The sequence below is a fragment of the Oncorhynchus tshawytscha genome, linkage group LG30 (genome assembly GCF_018296145.1).
Source record: "Oncorhynchus tshawytscha isolate Ot180627B linkage group LG30, Otsh_v2.0, whole genome shotgun sequence".
Lineage (NCBI taxonomy): Eukaryota > Metazoa > Chordata > Actinopteri > Salmoniformes > Salmonidae > Oncorhynchus > Oncorhynchus tshawytscha.
In genome coordinates this window covers 40,077,586-40,096,594 of record NC_056458.1, presented here as the reverse complement: position 1 = coordinate 40,096,594, position 19,009 = coordinate 40,077,586, and the positions used below count along the sequence as shown (strand labels likewise).

The 19,009-nt window shown below is 44.2% G+C and overlaps 1 protein-coding gene across 3 annotated transcripts in view; it reads left to right on the top strand.

The window, feature by feature from the left end:
* Positions 1 to 425: 425 nt before the first annotated feature.
* The window catches only part of LOC112228317 (septin-8-A), a 44,299-nt gene continuing 25,715 nt past the window's right edge, over positions 426 to 19,009 (top strand). Inside the window, exons 1-4 of one of the 3 annotated variants that reach the window (XM_024393526.2) lie at positions 426 to 718; positions 13,890 to 14,004; positions 14,290 to 14,485; positions 15,331 to 15,517. In XM_024393526.2, the coding sequence (XP_024249294.1) occupies positions 689 to 718; positions 13,890 to 14,004; positions 14,290 to 14,485; positions 15,331 to 15,517 (528 nt within the window). In that variant the 5' untranslated portion in view covers positions 426 to 688. The remainder of the gene's footprint in view (positions 719 to 13,889; positions 14,005 to 14,289; positions 14,486 to 15,330; positions 15,518 to 19,009) is intronic. The other 2 variants (XM_042308989.1, XM_024393527.2) reach the window with 2 other exon arrangements.

Here is a 19,009-nt window from a genome sequence, read left to right as displayed (position 1 = left end):
CGTCTAACATTAACTGTTCCTGTAGCTAACAAAAAGTTACCATTCTCATATTTATTTCACATATCATATGCATAGAATGATAAACATTGACACAATTATGCGTTACAATATTTTAGGAAAAGGTGATACAATGTTTCAAAAACAGTAGAAATGCAAGGTTACACTGTTTCAAGACCTCAGACCTGGCTCACATCACTTTTTCTGAAGTGGTGTAGAATGCGAGTTATCGTTTTTAGGCAATATATTTTAGGGTTCATGTCTCGATATTCACTAAAAGTAACATTTTGTAACTCAATATAGGTGAATCGTTTTTAAAGTAGCCAAAACAAAACGTTGACTTTAAAAAGGCAGCTACGGCTCCGCAAACTACAAATCCCATGAGCGACCTGCGAGGCAATATAGTTCATCGATGGCTTTTCATATCATCAGCGCGTAAACGTCAATGATACAGTATTGCAAATTGTCAAAGGTGATTTAATTACAACCGTCAGAACGGTCCATATTTTCAGCGCGCAGTCCTGTCCTTCTGGATTGTGTAGCTCCGAAGGCAAATGGGAGTTTCCAGGAAGTAGCCATATTGGAAGCGCAATCAAGCTTGTTCCACTGTGTCAGCTAGTTTACAGAGAGAGTGAGACGAGGGCAGTTTCCTTTCGCCCAGATCGGCATTAAAACGCATACATTTCGCACCATGGCTGCTACGGACGTAGACATATTTTCTGTAAGTACACACTGATATAATTTCCGCCTATGAGTAATATACAGCTATATAAAGTACATTCTAATTATTCCTGGAAGTGTGGACTATCAATAGGGATTCACGTTGGTTGGTCCTGATGGGGTTCTGCTCAGGACATGGATTATTAATTATTTGCGAGCTTCTGAATGAATAGGCCTACATATGGGCCGTCAATAGTTAATACCGGCAGTATAAATGTGCATTAGTATCATTCCTCATTGAGTTGCATCAACTGTTTATTGGTGCTCACATATTCTACCACCGTATGGCACAGACAATTGTAGTTTTCCCAAAGTCTCCTATGTCAAGCATTTAGCCTACCCCACACCGGCTACAATGTAGCAACATTGTTTTACTAACCGTTAGTTGGTTTTATGTTTTACATGGTTCCTTTTGAAAAACAAAGGTGTTGACTTGTGGTTACATTGTAACTTCCTGTTTAAGCAGTCTAAAATGATGCTTATAGGCTAACCAACGTACTTAACTATGTCAACGTTGTGATGGAGATTTAACTGCTATTTACAGCAAGCCAGTCTAATAATTTGAAGTAGAAAACAAGGTTGGCATCTTTCTGTTCAGTAATTCAAAATACTCAGAACATAGCCATTTTGATGATTTTTTTCTCCACTTTATTTTTGTTCATCGTTTAATTTAACCTTTTATTTAACTAGGCAAGTCATTTAAGAACAAATTATTAGTTACAATTATGGCCTACCCCAGCCAAACTGGGGCACTCTGTTCATTGTGACTGGTTTTTGATAGTGAGGATGTCTGGTTGAACACAGCAGGGTGCACATAGCTATGGGAAACAATCAATGTGTCCAAACAAAAGGAGTAGTAGGAGTGCATCGATAGTATTCTACTATAGAGATCTATTTTGGCCTTCATTTTTTTATTTGTTATTTTACAAGTAAGTTGACTAAGAACACATTCTCATTTGCAGCAACGACCTGGGGAATAGTTACAGGGGAGAGGAGGGGGATGAATGAATGAATGAATGAATGAATTGCCCATAGCAGTTGTAGCATGTTTGATTCTTACTGACCCCTAATAACATCAGCTGTATCATGAGGCCTACATGATATTCTTGCAATTAGAGCCACATTGATTGTTGCTTATGAGCTTTATTGCCACAATATTCCTTGGAACTTAACTTCATTTTGCTTTAAATTTGTCTAATTATGGCTTTATTGATGCATATGATACTAGATTCAAAGATATGTGAAGTACCACAAGTTAGTGTGAGATTTTTGACATGAGACAATCTCTAAAGAAAATCATCCGCTTAGAAAACTGGTACCATTATTGTCTTGGAAATGTACTATTTCTTTGACACTCGTATGTATATCCCCATGATGTTTCAAACAGTCTCTGGATAAAGATTGTGAGGACAGCTTCTTGTTGTTGGGTCATCAGTCTTATATTTACCACAGGACAGTCTGGAGGCAGGGCTGTCACATCCACTGTCGGAAAACATGGATTATTTCAGGCTGTGTGTATTGGGAGTCAGTGATCTGTGTTGTCCTGTGGAGGCCACCACCCCCCTCTGATGTTATAGCTGCACATGTACTCTAATGAAAATGTGCTTTGTGACCTGCGTTATAATTGTCTCTATTTGTATTTTGTGACACCTACAGATTGGTGTGCTTCTGTCTCATAAAATGGCCTCTGCTGGCTCCGGTCCTGTTTCTGTTTTTCCTGTTGGGCAGAGGCGTGTGACGGGAGACAGACTGAGAAGTTGCTGCCAGACAGACAGCTCTGTGCACGAGTGTGTTTGATCAAAAGAAAAGATGGACTTCTCTTCTCTCTCTTCTCTCTTGGATGCCTGGTGCCATGCGATGACCACAATCTTAACCATCTACATATGTACTGGCAAAAAATAAAACACGTGTTAAGATTTCTCCATTAGACTCAGTGCCAGTAGTAGTAGGAGCAGCAGTAGTAGCCTTGTGGTTAGAGTGTTGGGCCAGTAACTGAAAGGTTGCTGGACTGAATCCCGAGCTGACAAGGTAAAAATCTGTCATTCTTCCCCTGAGCAAGGCAGTTAACCCACTGTTCTCTGGGCGCGAAGACGTGGATATCAATTATGGCGGCCCCCCGCACCTCTCTGATTCAGAGTGGTTGGGTTAGTCAGTTGGATAACTGACTAGGTATCCCCTTTCCCCTAGTAGTAGCAGCAGCAGTAGCAGCAGCAGTAGTAGCAGTGCTAGCAGCAGTAGCAGTAGCAGCGCAGCAGTAGCAGAGCTAGCAGTAGTGGCAGCACTGGTAGTAGTAGTAGTAGTAGCAGCAGTAGTAGTAGTAGTAGTAGTAGCAGCACTAGTAGCAGCAGCAGCACTAGTAGTAGTAGCAGCGATAGGAGCAGCAGCAGCACTAGTAGTAACAGAAACACTAGTAGTAGCACTAGTAGCAGCACTAGTAGCAGAAGGACTAGTACTAGTAGCAGCAGTAGTAGCTGCACTGGTAGTAGTAGTAGCTGCACTAGTAGTAGCTGCACTTGTAGTAGTAGTAACAGCACTAGCCGCCGCAGCAGCAGCACTAGCAGCAGTAGTAGTAGCAGCGCTAGAGCAGCAGCGCTAGGAGCAACAGCAGCACTAGTAGTAACAGAAACACTAGTAGTAGCACAAGCACTAGTACTAGTAGCAGCAGTAGTAGCTGCACTGGTAGTAGTAGTAGCAGCTGCACTTGTAGTAGTAGTAACAGCACTAGCCGCAGCAGCAGCACTAGCAGCAGCAGCAGCAATGGCAGCACTAGCAGTAGCAGCAATAGCATTAACAGCAGTAGTAGCAGCATAGCAGTAGTACTAGCAGCAGCACCAGCGTAGTATTAGCAGCAGCAGCACTAGCACTAGCAGCAGCCGCACAGCAGCAGCCGCACTAGCAGCAGCCGCACTAGCAGCAGCCGCACTAGCAGCAGCCGCACTAGCAGCAGTATTGATAGCAGCAGCAGCAATTTCAGCACGAGCAGTAGTAGCAGCAGCGGTACTAGTAGTAGTAGCGGCACTAGTTGCACTAGCAGCAGTATTAGTAGCAGCAACACTAGCAGCAGCCCCACTAGCAGCAGCAATTTCAACACTAGCAGTAGTAGTAGCAGCAGCGGTACTAGTAGTAGCAATTTCAGCACTAGCAGTAGCAGCGCTAGCAGCAGAATTAGTAGCAGCACTAGCAGTATTAGTAGCAGCAGCACGAGCAGCAGCAGCACTAGCACTAACAGCACTAGCACTAACAGCAGAATTAGCAGTAGCAGCAGAGGAGTAGTAGGAGTAGTAGCAGCAGCAGTAGTGGGTGTAGCAGCAGCAGCACTAGTAGTGGGTGTTGCAGCAGCACTAGCAGTAGTAGCAGCACTAGCAGCAGTAGCAGCGCTAGCAGTTCTAGTGGTAGCACTAGCAGCAGCAGTAGCAACATTACTAGTAGTGACAGTAGTAGTAGTGATGGTGGTGGTGGTGGTGGTAGTAGTAGTAGTGACAGTAGCAGTAGTAGTGACAGTAGCAGTAGTAGTGACAGTAGCAGTGACAGCAGCAGTAGCTGGAGTGACAGTAGTAGTAGTAGTAGTAGTAGTAGTAGTAGTAGTAGTGCCAGCAGTAGTAGTGGTAGTAGTGACAGTAGCTGGAGTGACAGTAGTAGTAGTAGTATTAGTGACAGTAGTGACAGTAGTAGGTGTAGTGACAGCAGCAGGTGTAGTGACAGCAGCAGTAGCTGGAGTGACAGTAGTAGTAGTAGTGACAGCGGTACTAGTAGTGACAACAGTAGTAGTAGGAGTATTGGCAGTAGTAGTGGTATTTGTAGTAGTAGCGGCAGCAGTAGTAGTAGCGGCAGTGGCAGCAGTAGTAGTAGTGGCAGTAGTAGTAGTGACGGCAGTAGTAGCGGTAGTAGTAGTAGCGGCTGTGGCAGCAGTAGTAGTAGTGGCAGTGGCAGCAGTAATAGTGGTGGTAGTAGTGGTGACAGCGGCAGCAGTAGTGGTGGTGGTGGTAGTAGTAGTGACAGCAGTAGTAGTAGTATTGACAGCAGCGGTAGTGGCAGTAGTAGTGGTATTTGTAGTAGTAGCGGCAGTGGCAGCAGTAGTAGTGGACGGCAGCAGCAGTGGTGGTAGTAGTAGTGACAGCAGTAGAATTAGTAGTAGTGACGGTAGCAGTGGTGGTAGTAGTAGTGACAGCAGTAGAATTAGTAGTAGTGACAGCAGTAGAATTAGTAGTAGTGACGGCAGCAGCAGTGGTGGTAGTAGTAGTGACAGCAGTAGAATTAGTAGTAGTGACGGTAGCATCACTAGTAGTAGTAGTAGCAACACTATCAGTAGTAGCAGCACTGGTAGTAGTAGTTGTGACAGTAGCAGCAGTAGTAGTGGCAGTAGCTGGAGTGACAGTAGTATTAGTAGTTGTGACAGTAGTAGTAGTAGTAGTGACAGTAGTAGTAGTAGTAGTATTGACAGTAGTAGGAGTAGTATTGACAGTGGTAGTAGTAGGAGTATTATTGACAGCAGCGGTAGTGGCAGTAGTAGTGGTATTTGTAGTAGTAGCAGCAGTGGCAGCAGTAGTAGTAGTGCGGGTAGCATCACTAGTAGTAGTGGTAGCTGGAGTGACAGTGGTAGTGGCAGTAGTATTGATCGTAGTAGTGGTAGCTGGAGTGACAGTGGTAGCGGCAGTAGTATTGATCGTAGTAGTGGTAGCTGGAGTGACAGTGGTAGTGGCAGTAGTATTGATCGTAGTAGTGGTATCTGGAGTGACAGTGGTAGTGGCAGTAGTATTGATCGTAGTAGTGGTAGCTGGAGTGACAGTGGTAGCGGCAGTAGTATTGATCGTGGTAGCTGGAATGACAGTGGTAGCGGCAGTAGTATTGATCGTAGTAGTGGTAGCTGGAGTGACAGTGGTAGTGGCAGTAGTATTGATCGTAGTAGTGGTAGCTGGAGTGACAGTGGTAGTGGCAGTAGTATTGATCGTAGTAGTGGTAGCTGGAGTGACAGTGGTAGCGGCAGTAGTATTGATCGTAGTAGTGGTAGCTGGAGTGACAGTGGTAGCGGCAGTAGTATTGATCGTAGTAGTGGTAGCTGGAGTGACAGTGGTAGCGGCAGTAGTATTGATCGTAGTTGTGGTAGCTGGAGTGACAGTGGTAGTGGCAGTAGTATTGATCGTAGTAGTGGTAGCTGGAGTGACAGTGGTAGTGGCAGTAGTATTGATCGTGGTAGCTGGAGTGACAGTGGTAGTGGCAGTAGTATTGATTGTGGTAGCTGGAGTGACAGTGGTAGTGGCAGTAGTATTGATCGTAGTAGTGGTATCTGGAGTGACAGTGGTAGTGGCAGTAGTATTGATCGTAGTTGTGGTAGCTGGAGTGACAGTGGTAGTGGCAGTAGTATTGATCGTAGTAGTGGTATCTGGAGTGACAGTGGTAGCGGCAGTAGTATTGATCGTAGTAGTGGTAGCTGGAGTGACAGTGGTAGTGGCAGTAGTATTGATCGTAGTTGTGGTAGCTGGAGTGACAGTGGTAGTGGCAGTAGTATTGATCGTAGTAGTGGTATCTGGAGTGACAGTGGTAGTGGCAGTAGTATTGATCGTAGTAGTGGTAGCTGGAGTGACAGTGGTAGTGGCAGTAGTATTGATCGTGGTAGCTGGAGTGACAGTGGTAGTGGCAGTAGTATTGATCGTAGTAGTGGTATCTGGAGTGACAGTGGTAGCGGCAGTAGTATTGATCGTAGTAGTGGTATCTGGAGTGACAGTGGTAGTGGCAGTAGTATTGATCGTAGTAGTGGTATCTGGAGTGACAGTGGTAGTGGCAGTAGTATTGATCGTAGTAGTGGTAGCTGGAGTGACAGTGGTAGTGGCAGTAGTATTGATCGTAGTAGTGGTATCTGGAGTGACAGTGGTAGCGGCAGTAGTATTGATCGTGGTAGCTGGAGTGACAGTGGTAGTGGCAGTAGTATTGATTGTGGTAGCTGGAGTGACAGTGGTAGTGGCATTAGTATTGATCGTAGTAGTAGTAGCTGGAGTGACAGTGGTAGCTGGAGTGACTGTAGTAGTGACGGTAGCTGGAGTGACTGTAGATGAACTGACATTAGCAGTAGTAGTGACGGTAGTAGTGACAGTAGTAGTAGTGGCAGTAGTAGTGGTATTGATAGTAGTAGTGACAGTGGCTGGAGTGACCGTAGTAGTAGTGACAGTAGATGTAGTGGCAGTAGTAGCTGCAATAGTATTGGTGGTGGTGGTAGTAGTAGTGACAGTAGTAGTGGTATTGACAGTGATAGTAGTAGTAGTAGTAGTAGTGACAGTGGCTGGAGTGACCGTAGTAGTAGTGACAGTAGATGCAGTGGCAGTAGTAGCTGCAATAGTATTGGTGGTGGTGGTAGTAGTAGTGACAGTAGTAGTGGTATTGACAGTGATAGTAGTAGTAGTAGTAGTAGTAGTGACAGTGGCTGGAGTGACCGTAGTAGTAGTGACAGTAGATGCAGTGGCAGTAGTAGCTGCAATAGTATTGGTGGTAGTAGTAGTGAAAGTAGTAGTGGTATTGACAGTGATAGTAGTAGTAGTAGTAGTGACAGTGGCTGGAGTGACCGTAGTAGTAGTGACAGTAGATGCAGTGGCAGTAGTAGCTGCAATAGTATTGGTGGTGGTGGTAGTAGTAGTGACAGTAGTAGTGGTATTGACAGTGATAGTAGTAGTAGTAGTAGTAGTGACAGTGGCTGGAGTGACCGTAGTAGTAGTGACAGTAGATGCAGTGGCAGTAGTAGCTGCAATAGTATTGGTGGTGGTGGTAGTAGTAGTGACAGTAGTAGTGGTATTGACAGTCATAATAATAGTAGTAGTAGTAGTAGTAGTAGTGACAGTGGCTGGAGTGACAGTAGTAGTAGCATTAGTAGCTGCAATAGTATTAGTGATAGTAGTGACAGTAGAGGTAGTGGCAGTAGCAGCAGTAGCGGGAATAGTAGTAGTGATGGTGGTAGTATTAGTAGCAGCAATAGTAGTAGTGATGGTGGTGGTATTGGTTTGCAGCAATAGTAGTAGTGATGGTGGTAGTATTGGTAGCAGCAATAGTAGTAGTGATGGTGGTGGTAGCAGTAGCAGCAATAGTAGTAGTGATGGTGGTGGTATTGGTAGCAGCAATAGTAGTAGTGATGGTAGTGGGGGGAGCAGCAATAGTAGTAGTGATGGTGGTGGTATTGGTAGCAGCAGCAATAGTAGTAGTGATGGTGGTAGTAGCAGCAATAGTATTAGTGATGGTGGTGGTAGTAGTAGTAGTGACAGTAGAGGTAGTGGCAGTAGTAGTAGCGGCAATAGTGGTAGTATTAGTAGTAGTGATGTTGGTAGTATTGGTAGCAGCAATTGTAGTAGTGATGGTGGTAGTAGCAGCAATAGTAGTAGTGATGGTGGTGGTAGTAGAGGTGATGGTAGTAGCAGTAGTAGCGGCAATGGTATTAGTGATGGTGGTAGTAGTAGTGACAATGGAGGTAGCGGCAATAGTATTAGTGATGGTGGTAGTGACAGTAGTAGCATTAGTAGCTGCAATGGTGGTGGTGGTAGTAGTAGCAGCAATAGTAGTAGCAGCAATAGTAGTAGTAGTAGCAGCAATCGTAGTAGTAGTAGTAGCAGCAATCGTAGTAGTAGTAGTAGTAGTAGCAGCAATCGTAGTAGTAGTAGCAGCAATCGTAGTAGTAGTAGTAGTAGTAGCAGTCGTAGTAGTAGTAGTAGCAGCAATCGTGGTTGTAGTAGCAGCAATCGTGGTGGTGGTGGTAGTAGTAGTAGCAACAATAGTAGTGGTGGTGGTAGTAGTAGCAGCAATAGTAGTGATGGTGGTAGTAGTATTAGTGATTGTAGTCGTGATGGCGGTAGTAGCAGTAGTGATGGTAGTAGCAGCAGTAGTAGTGATGGTAGCAGTGGTAGTAGTAGTAGTGATGGTGGTGGTAGCAGTAGCAGCAATAGTGGTGGTGGTAGCAGTAGCAGCAATAGTGGTGGTGGTAGCAGTAGCAGCAATAGTAGTAGTGATGGTGGTAGTAGTAGCGGTGATGGTAGTAGCAGTAGTAGCGGCAATAGTATTAGTGATGTTGGCAGTAGTAGTAGCAGCAATAGTGGTGGTAGTAGTAGTAGCAGCAATAGTAGTGATGGACAGTCCTTCTGTTCACCTGATTTAGAATTCCTCACAATCAAATGTCGACCGCATTATCTACCAAGGGAATTCTCTTCGATTATAATCACAGCCGTATATATTCCCCCCCAAGCAGACACATCGATGGCTCTGAACAAACTTTATTTGACTCTTTGCAAACTGGAATCCATTTATCCGGAGGCTGCATTCATTGTGGCTGGGGATTTTAACAAGGCTAATCTGAAAACAAAGACTCCCTAAATTTTATCAGCATATCGATTGCGCAGCCAGGGCTGGAAAGACCTTGGATCACTGCTATTCTAACTTCCGTCCTGCATATAAGGCCCTGCCCCGCCCTCCTTTCGGAAAAGCTGACCACAACTCCATTTTGTTGATCCCTGCCTACAGACAGAAACTAAAACAAGAAGCTCCCGCGCTGAGGTCTGTTCAACACTGGTCCGACCAATCTGATTCCACACTCCAAGACTGCTTCCATCATGTGGACTGGGATATGTTTCGTATTGCGTCAGACAACAACATTGACGAATAAGCTGATTCGGTGAGCGAGTTCATTAGAACGTGCGTTGAAGATGTCGTTCCCATAGCAACGATTAAAACATTCCCAAACCAGAAACCGTGGATTGATGGCAGCATTCGCGTGAAACTGAAAGCCCGAACCACTGCTTTTAATCAGGGCAAGGTGACCGGAAACATGACCGAATACAAACAGTGTAACTATTCCCTCCGCAAGGCAATCAAACAAGCCAAGCGTCAGTATAGAGACAAAGTAGAATCTCAATTCAACGGCTCAGACACAAGAGGTATGTGGCAGGGTCTACAGTCAATCACGGATTACAAAAAGAAAACCAGCCCAGTCACGGACCAGGATGTCTTGCTCCCAGGCAGACTAAATAACTTTTTTGCCCGCTTTGAGGACAATACAGTGCCACTGACACGGCCCGCAACTAAAACATGCGGACTCTCCTTCACTGCAGCCGACGTGAGGGAAACATTTAAACGTGTCAACCCTCGCACGGCTGCAGGCCCAGACGGCATCCCCAGCCGCGCCCTCAGAGCATGCGCAGACCAGCTGGCTGGTGTGTTTACGGACATATTCAATCAATCCCTATCCCAGTCTGTTGTTCCCACATGCTTCAAGAGGGCCACCATTGTTCCTGTTCCCAAGAAAGCTAAGGTAACTGAGCTAAATGACTACCGCCCGTAGCACTCACTTCCGTCATCATGAAGTTCTTTGAGAGACTAGTCAAGGACCATATCACCTCCACCCTACCTGACACCCTAGACCCACTCCAATTTGCTTACTGCCCAAATAGGTCCACAGACGATGCAATCTCAACCACACTGCACACTGCCCTAACCCATCTGGACAAGAGGAATACCTATGTGAGAATGCTGTTCATCGACTACAGCTCGGCATTTAACACCATAGTGCCCTCCAAGCTCGTCATCAAGCTCGAGACCCTGGGTCTCGACCCCGCCCTGTGCAACTGGGTACTGGACTTCCTGACGGGCCGCCCCCAGGTGGTGAGGGTAGGCAACAACATTTCCACCCCGCTGATCCTCAACACTGGGGCCCCACAAGGGTGCGTTCTGAGCCCTCTCCTGTACTCCCTGTTCACCCACGACTGCGTGGCCATGCACGCTCCAACTCAATCATCAAGTTTGCGGACGACACAACAGTGGTAGGCTTGATTACCAACAACGACGAGACGGCCTACAGGGAGGAGGTGAGGGCCCTCGGAGTGTGGTGTCAGGAAAATAACCTCACACTCAACGTCAACAAAACTAAGGAGATGATTGTGGACTTCAGGAAACAGCAGAGGGAACACCCCCTATCCACATTGATGGAACAGTAGTGGAGAGGGTAGTAAGTTTTATGTTCCTCGGCGTACACATCACAGACAAACTGAATTGGTCCACCCACACAGACAGCATCGTGAAGAAGGCGCAGCAGCGCCTCTTCAACCTCAGGAGGCTGAAGAAATTTGGCTTGTCACCAAAAGCACTCACAAACTTCTACAGATGCACAATCGAGAGCATCCTGTCGGGCTGTATCACCGCCTGGTACGACAACTGCTCCGCCCACAACCGTAAGGCTCTCCAGAGGGTAGTGAGGTCTGCACAACGTATCACCGGGGGCAAACTACCTGCCCTCCAGGACACCTACACCACCCGATGTCACAGGAAGGCCATAAAGATCATCAAGGACATCAACCACCCGAGCCACTGCCTGTTCACCCCGCTATCATCCAGAAGGCGAGGTCAGTACAGGTGCATCAAAGCTGGGACCGAGAGACTGAAAAACAGCTTCTATCTCAAGGCCATCAGACTGTTAAACAGCCACCACTAACATTGAGTGGCTGCTGCCAACACACTGACTCAACTCCAGCCACTTTAATAATGGGAATTGATGGGAAATGATGTCAAATATATCACTAGCCACTTTAAACAATGCTACCTAACATACCCTACATTATTCATCTCATATGTATATGTATATACTGTACTCTATATCATCTACTGCATCTTTATGTAATACATGTATCACTAGCCACTTTAACTATGCCACTTTGTTTACATACTCATCTCATATGTATATACTGCACTCTATACCATCTACTGTATCTTTCCTATGCCGCTCTGTACCATCACTCACTCATATATCTTTATGTACATATTCTTTATCCCCTTACACTTGTGTCTATAAGGTAGTAGTTTTGGAATTGTTAGCTAGATTACTTGTTGGTTATTACTGCATTGTCGGAACTAGAAGCACAAGCATTTCGCTACACTCGCATTAACATCTGCTAACCATGTGTATGTGACAAATAAAATTTGATTTGATTTGGTGGTAGTAATATTAGTAATTGTAGTCGTGATGGTGGTAGTAGCAGTAGTAGTGATGGTGGTGGTAGCAGCAATAGTAGTTGTGGTGGTGGTGGTGGTAGCAGTAGTAGTAGTAGTGATGGTAGTAGTGGTAGTAGCAGTAGTGATGGTGGTAGTAGCAGCAGCAGCAATAGTAGTCGTGGTGGTGGTAGCAGTAGCAGCAATTGTAGTAGTGATGGTGGTAGTAGTAGCAGCAATAGTAGTGGTGATGGTGGTGGTAGTAGTAGTAGTAGAGGTGATTGTAGTAGCAGTAGTAGCGGCAATAGTATTAGTGATGGTGGCAGTAGTAGTAGCAGCAATAGTAGTAGTGATGGTGGTGGTAGCAGCAATAGTTGTGGTGATGGTGGTAGTAGTAGAGGTGATGGTAGTGGCAGTAGCGGTAGTAGCGGCAATAGTATTAGTGATGGTGGCAGTAGTAGTAGTGGCAATAGTAGTCTTGGTGATGGTAGTAGTAGTAGAGGTGATGGTAGTGGCAGTAGCGGCAATTGTATTAGTGATGGTGGTAGTAGTAGTGGCAGTAGTAGTTTTAGTAATTGTAGTCGTGATGGTGGTAGTAGCAGTAGTGATGGTAGTAGTAGTGATGGTAGCAGTGGTAGTAGTAGAGGTAATGGTAGTAGCAGCAATAGTAGTGGTGGTGGTGGTAGTAGAGGTAGTGGCAGTAGTAGTGGCAATAGTATTAGTGACAGTGGCAGTAGTAGTAGTGGCAATAATAGTAGTGATGGTGGTAGAGGTAATGGTAGTGGCAGTAGTAGCGGCAATAGTATTAGTGATGGTGGTAATAGTAGCGGCAATAATAGTAGTGATGGTGGTAGAGGTAATGGTAGCGGCAATAGTATTAGTGATGGTGGTGGTAATAGTAGCGGCAATAATAGTAGTGATGGTGGTAGAGGTAATGGTAGTGGCAGTAGCAGTAGTAGCGGCAATAGTATTAGTGATGGTGGTGGTAGTAGTATTAGTAATTGTAGTCGTGATGGTGGTAGTAGTGATGGTAGCGGTAGTAGCAGTAGTAGTGATGGTGGTAGTGGTGTCCGGATGTTGCTGATGAGTTGTCGTGTTTCAGTTCACTGAAGCAGAGAGACTTCAGCTGGGGATGGAAAATCGTTTTTCAAGTCAGGCTTACTCTACTGGAGGTCTCTGTCAGTCTGTCTGGTTCAAAGATCCAGGTTTTGCCCTTGTTTGAGTTATTTGTAATTTGTGTAATATATTGTCACGGATGAAGCAAGGGACTGTACAAAGTTTCCCATAAAGGAGCATTTACATTTTTTTGGCATCGTTTACACTCAGCTATTTCTCTGTGATCCAGTGATTCACATGGGAAGTGTTGTTTCCTTACCTCCGGACTTTTTTAAACAGAGGCTTTCTGAATAGCACCTTCTCATTCCTCTCATACTTTGTACTCCTATACTGACCTCTTTCCTTTACTATAGAGCAAGGATGGATGCCTCTGTCTCAGCTTTTCTGACGTGCGTAATTCAATCAGAGTTCATATCTGGGGAGTTTGTGTCCACGTCCACAGTTTTGCATGATCCTTGAGATGACACACTAGGGTAGTTTTTGTGTGTGCATTTCCTTTGTGGCCCTCAGTCGATTCTAGTTACACATTGGCCTGCCTGCCTACACCGCTCAGCTCTCAGGCTGTGTCCGGTGAAATCAGCCCCCAAATATGCAGCCTTCGTGGGAAAGGCTAAGCCAGACATGGATGGACCCATTGATCTCAAGGTGCTATCCATCTGAGATGAGCAAGATAAGGGACTACATTATTGCTTCCCCACAAATCATCCATAATTAGAGATGTGCTGTTCACATGAGAGTAGCAGGCTAACTTCCTTTGCGGGTGACAGATTTCTTTGGTATGACCTCAATTAAACCAAAGTCATTTGACTGTTGGAATCTCTGGTGCCTGTTCTCAGTGCAGAGATGCCAGCTCCTGTTTTGAAGGATTATTCCACCAACCTCGGCCAGAGTGCTCATCTCATAATTCAAGGCACATTATGAGGAGCTACATGTCTGTAGAATTATAAGAGCATTTCATATGCACAGGGAAACAATTTAGCGTGGCAGTAGTATTCCATAATCCTTAAGTTCTCGATTCAGTACGTACCGTCCATTTCCTCTGTTTTCCCCCCCGCGTATCTCCAGCTTTGCCGTGATTTTTGATTTGTTTAATCTTGTATTTTTTTCAGAATGAAGAAAAGCGTAATCTCAGTTTGGGTGGCCATGTTGGTTTTGACAGCCTTCCCGATCAGTTGGTCAGTAAATCGGTGACACAGGGTTTCTGCTTCAATATCCTCTGTGTAGGTGAGTATCAAACCACATGCTAGAACACTAACTGTGTGTCTCATGGGTTGTATCCCAAATGGCACTGTATTTCCTACTATATATAGTGCACTACCTATAGGGCTCTGGTAAAAGGTAGTTCACTATGTAGGGGATAGGGTGCCATTTGGTATGCAGCCAGGGTTGTTTCTTCCATTGACTCGAAAGAGAACAAATGTCTGTGCTGCTGTGAAGAGGCTGTAATCAGAATGTCCCTCCTGAGAGTTACTGAGACCTAACAACACTTTTCCCTCTCATGCTTTCTAGGGGAAACGGGTATTGGCAAGTCGACGTTAATGAATACACTTTTTAACACAATGTTTGAGAACGAGGAGGCCAGCCACTACCAGAATGGCGTGTGTATGCGGCCCAGAACATATGACCTCCAGGAGAGCAACGTCCACCTCAAGCTGACTATTGTGGACACTGTGGGGTTCGGGGACCAGATCAACAAAGAGGAGAGGTAAGCAGCTGATGCTGAGAATCAGATATTCAGCTGATAAATAGTTGGAAGTATGGAGGCTCTTTATCGTGTTCATACTCTCACAGTGCATGCCATCTTTTGGAGTAAATTGCTTACATTGCCTGGAATGTAGACAAGACAAGCACAGTTAAACTAATGTCATTTTGAGGACTTAATCTCCCCCTGAATGGAGGGGGGTGTAGAATGATGAGGACATTCTTGGTTTGAACTACAGCTGTCAGACTGAGTGTTTGTGTAACCTCTGCAGCAAGAGGGCTCACACCCCCCCTGAATGATACAGTGGGAGGAACAGGCCGTAACTCATCGTGTTTGGGAAAACACTGCTGCAGCGATGCATCCCAAACAGCCTTTTAAAGGTCATCAATGATGCATTCTGGGAAAATAGCTCAGATGTAAAGAGGGGAAGGTTAAACATTGTACATATGTTCTTGGAAAGCCTCCATATCACTTACCTGCCCTCCAAGCTACAGTATAATGATGGACACAGGGATGGCTAATACTTTAGGTTTTTGATTTCATCTGATTTCCAGGGTTGATCAGTGACTTTCTATGTTATTTGTCTCACTTCATCTGTAGAATGCTAGACTAAACACACTGGCATATTAAATGTTCTCTGTGACCTCTTAAGTATTTACAATTTGTGATACTTGATAGTGTAAGGTCAGATTAACCTGAGTAGATGCAGGTTATTTCTGTACACACACAGGCATCTGATATCCCCACTGTCAAACTTTGAAAGAAACAAAGAAAGAACATGAGATAGTGGGACCAAAATGTCAAACCAATAACCACTTAGTAAAACAACATTTATTTTATTTTTTCAGTTATAAACCGATAGTGGACTATATCGACACACAGTTTGAAAAGTACCTGCAGGAAGAGCTGAAAATCAAGCGCTCCCTCTTCAACTACCACGACGGGAGGGTCCACATCTGTCTGTACTTCATTGCTCCCACGGGGCATTCACTGAAGTCTTTGGATTTAGTTACCATGAAGAAACTGGACAGCAAGGTAAAGGATCACTACCACCAATGCCTTGTGGGCAGAAAACACACATCATCCTATTGTTTGACTTGTATAGATGCTGAAATCCTTTTACTTTGACTGGTGTGGATTTCTCACAGTTGTGGAATAGCTAGCTCTTCACGTTGGGGTGGGGACCAGCTGACAGACATTCCAGATCAAATTTTAGTATCTGGCAGACATAAACAAGTATGTTTGTTGTAACTTATCCCTATGAAGATCATTGCTTTTCATGTGAATAACTGAGTATTGGGCAGCAGATCCATAGTTTAGGATAATTTGAATATAACTTAGCTTTTACATTGTTATAAAATAGCCCTACCATTTATTTTTTCCAAAAATATACACTCACTGAAGTAGTCTAATTCTAACCTCCGTTTGGATATTTGATTAATCGATTAACCGTACCCATCCCTAAAATTGACTGCGGTCTATTGGAAACACCTGAATGATCATTGCCACAATTAGTGAACTGGTGGAATGAATCTTGTCACTATTGCAGTTGAAGCATGAATGAGGGTGAGGGAAAGAGAGTGTCACTACTAGTTACTAGTGCAGTCACGTTTTATTGACCCCAAAGAGGGCAGGTGAAATACTCCGGCTGACACTTGACAAACCAGACAATACATCCAGTACTCCAACTCCTATTACGACCCTACCAAGCTCATATACAGTGGAGCAAAAAAGTATTTAGTCAGCCACCAATTGTGCAAGTTCTCCCACTTAAAAAGATGAAAGAGGCCTGTAATTTTCATCATAGGTACACTTCAACTATGACAGACAAAATGAGAAAAAAAATCCAGAAAATCACATTGTAGGGTTTTTAATGAATTTATTTGCAAATTATGGTGGAAAATAAAAGTATTTGGTCACCTACAAACAAGCAAGATTTCTGGCTCTCACAGACCTGTAACTTCTTCTTTAAGAGGCTCCTCTGTCCTCCACTCATTACCTGTATTAATGGCACCTGTTTTAAACTTGTTATCAGTATAAAAGACACCTGTCCACAACCTCAAACAGTCACACTCCAAACTCCACTATGGCCAAGACCAAAGAGCTGTCAAAGGACACCAGAAACAAAATTGTAGACCTGCACCAGGCTGGGAAGACTGAATCTGCAATAGGTAAGCAGCTTGGTTTGAAGAAATCATCTGTGGGAGCAATTATTAGGAAATGGAAGACATACAAGACCACTGATAATCTCCCTCGATCTGGGGCTCCACGCAAAATCTCACCCCGTGGGGTCAAAATGATCACAAGAATGGTGAGCAAAAATCCCAGAACCACACTGGGGGGACCTAGTGAATGACCTGCAGAGAGCTGGGACCAAAGTAACAAAGCCTACCATCAGTAACACACTACTCCGCCAGGGACTCAAATCCTGCAGTGCCAGACCCGTCTGAAGTTTGCTAGAGAGCATTTGGATGATCCAGAAGAAGATTGGGAGAATGTCATATGGTCAGATGAAACCAAAATATAACTTCTTGGTAAAAACTTAACTCGTTGTGTTTGGAGGACAAAGAATGCTGAGTTGCATCCAAAGAACACCATACCTACTGTGAAGCATGGGGGTGGAAACATCATGCTTTGGTGCTGTTTTTCTGCAAAGGTACCAGGACGACTGATCCGTGTAAAGGAACGAATGAATGGGGCCATGTATCGTGAGATTTTGAGTGAAAACCTCCTTCCATCAGCAAGGGCATTGACGATGAAACGTGGCTGGGTCTTTCAGCATGACAATGATCCCAAACACACCGCCCGGGCAACGGAGTGGCTTCGTTTGAAGCATTTCAAGGTCCTGGAGTGGCCTAGCCAGTCTCCAGATTTCAACCCCATAGAAAATCTTTGGAGGGAGTTGAAAGTCTGTGTTGCCCAGCAACAGCCCCAAAACATCACTGCTCTAGAGGAGATCTGCATGGAGGCATGGGCCAAAATACCAGCAACAGTGTGTGAAAACCTTGTGAAGACTTACAGTAAACGTTTGACCTCTGTCATTGCCAACAAAGGGTATATAACAAAGTATTGAGAAACTTTTGTTATTGACCAAATACTTATTTTCCACCATAATTTGCAAATAAATTCATTAAAAATCCTACAATGTGATTTTCTGGAGAAAAAAATTCTCATTTTGTCTGTCATAGTTGAAGTGTACCTATGATTAAAATTACAGGCATCTCTCACCTTTTTAAGTGGGAGAACTTGCACAATTGGTGGCTGACTAAATACTTTCTTGCCCCACTGTATCAGGCCAGTTGTATGGCCTATAAAGCTGTTCTAGGAATGGTGGAGAGGAAATGCCAGGCTTGTTTGTGTCTAGAAATGCGATGACTCATATCAAACAGATGGTATGGTTATGATAGGGTTGGGCGTTATCCAGATTTTCATACTGTCAAATACATACACACTGAGTGTACAAAACATTAAGAACACCTGCTCTTTCCATGACAGGCTGACCAGGTAAAAGCTGTGATCCCTTATTGATGTCACTTATTAAATCCACTTCGATCCGTGTAGATGAAGAGGAGGAGACCGGTTATAGAAGGAGTTTTAAGCCTTGCGGTAATTGAGACATGGATTGTGTATGTGTGCCATTCAGAGGGTGAATGGACAAGACAAAACAGTGCCTTTGAATGGTTGATGGTAGTAGGTGCCAGGTGACCGGTTTGACAGTTAAAGAACTGTATGAAGAATGGTCCACCACCCGAAGGACATCCAGCCAACTTGACACAACTGTGGGAAGCATTAGAGTCAACATGGGCCAGTATCCCTGTGGAATGTTTTCGACACCTTGTCGAGTCCACAGCCTCAATTCATTTTAACTCAATGTCAAAAACTAGCAGCGTTTTTAAGGTGTTCTTAATGTTTTTTACACTCAGTATTTAAATAAATGTTTTATTACATTTTTTACGCACACAACAATTTAGGCAACATGGATCTTGGTCCAGGAGGGGATTGAATGTCTCTGCTGTAACCAAGACGCTTGATCTTGACATCTAGCCACTTAGCTAGCAAGTTAGCAAACCAAATGAATAGCTGGAGTCCTGAGCTGGATATCATTTATTTGACACATCTTAGATTTCTCATACTTATAAGCGGTGTAGTTGTCATACTTCTAAAATCACATTGGTGTCACGCCTTCCCTGGAGGTCTGGAGAATTTAGCAGCAACATTTTGAATTGTCCGCTGGGAGTTGATGTTACATTTTAAGAACCCTCCCCCCTATACGCCCGTTGAAGGGTCTTTATTTTTTATTTTATTATTTATTTGTATTAAGAACAAAACAAATTCAAAGATACATAAACCTAACAGACGGGTATTTCATATCTAGATACATTTTCAATTTGTCAAAGTTTTATGGTATTGCTTTTTTGTTTTTTCACTTACTGATCATTTCTTAAATAATGTGAAGAGGGGTTTGTTCTCTGTTTACTTCATTTTATGGATAACTAATCTGCTAGGAAAAATAAACAAATGAACAAT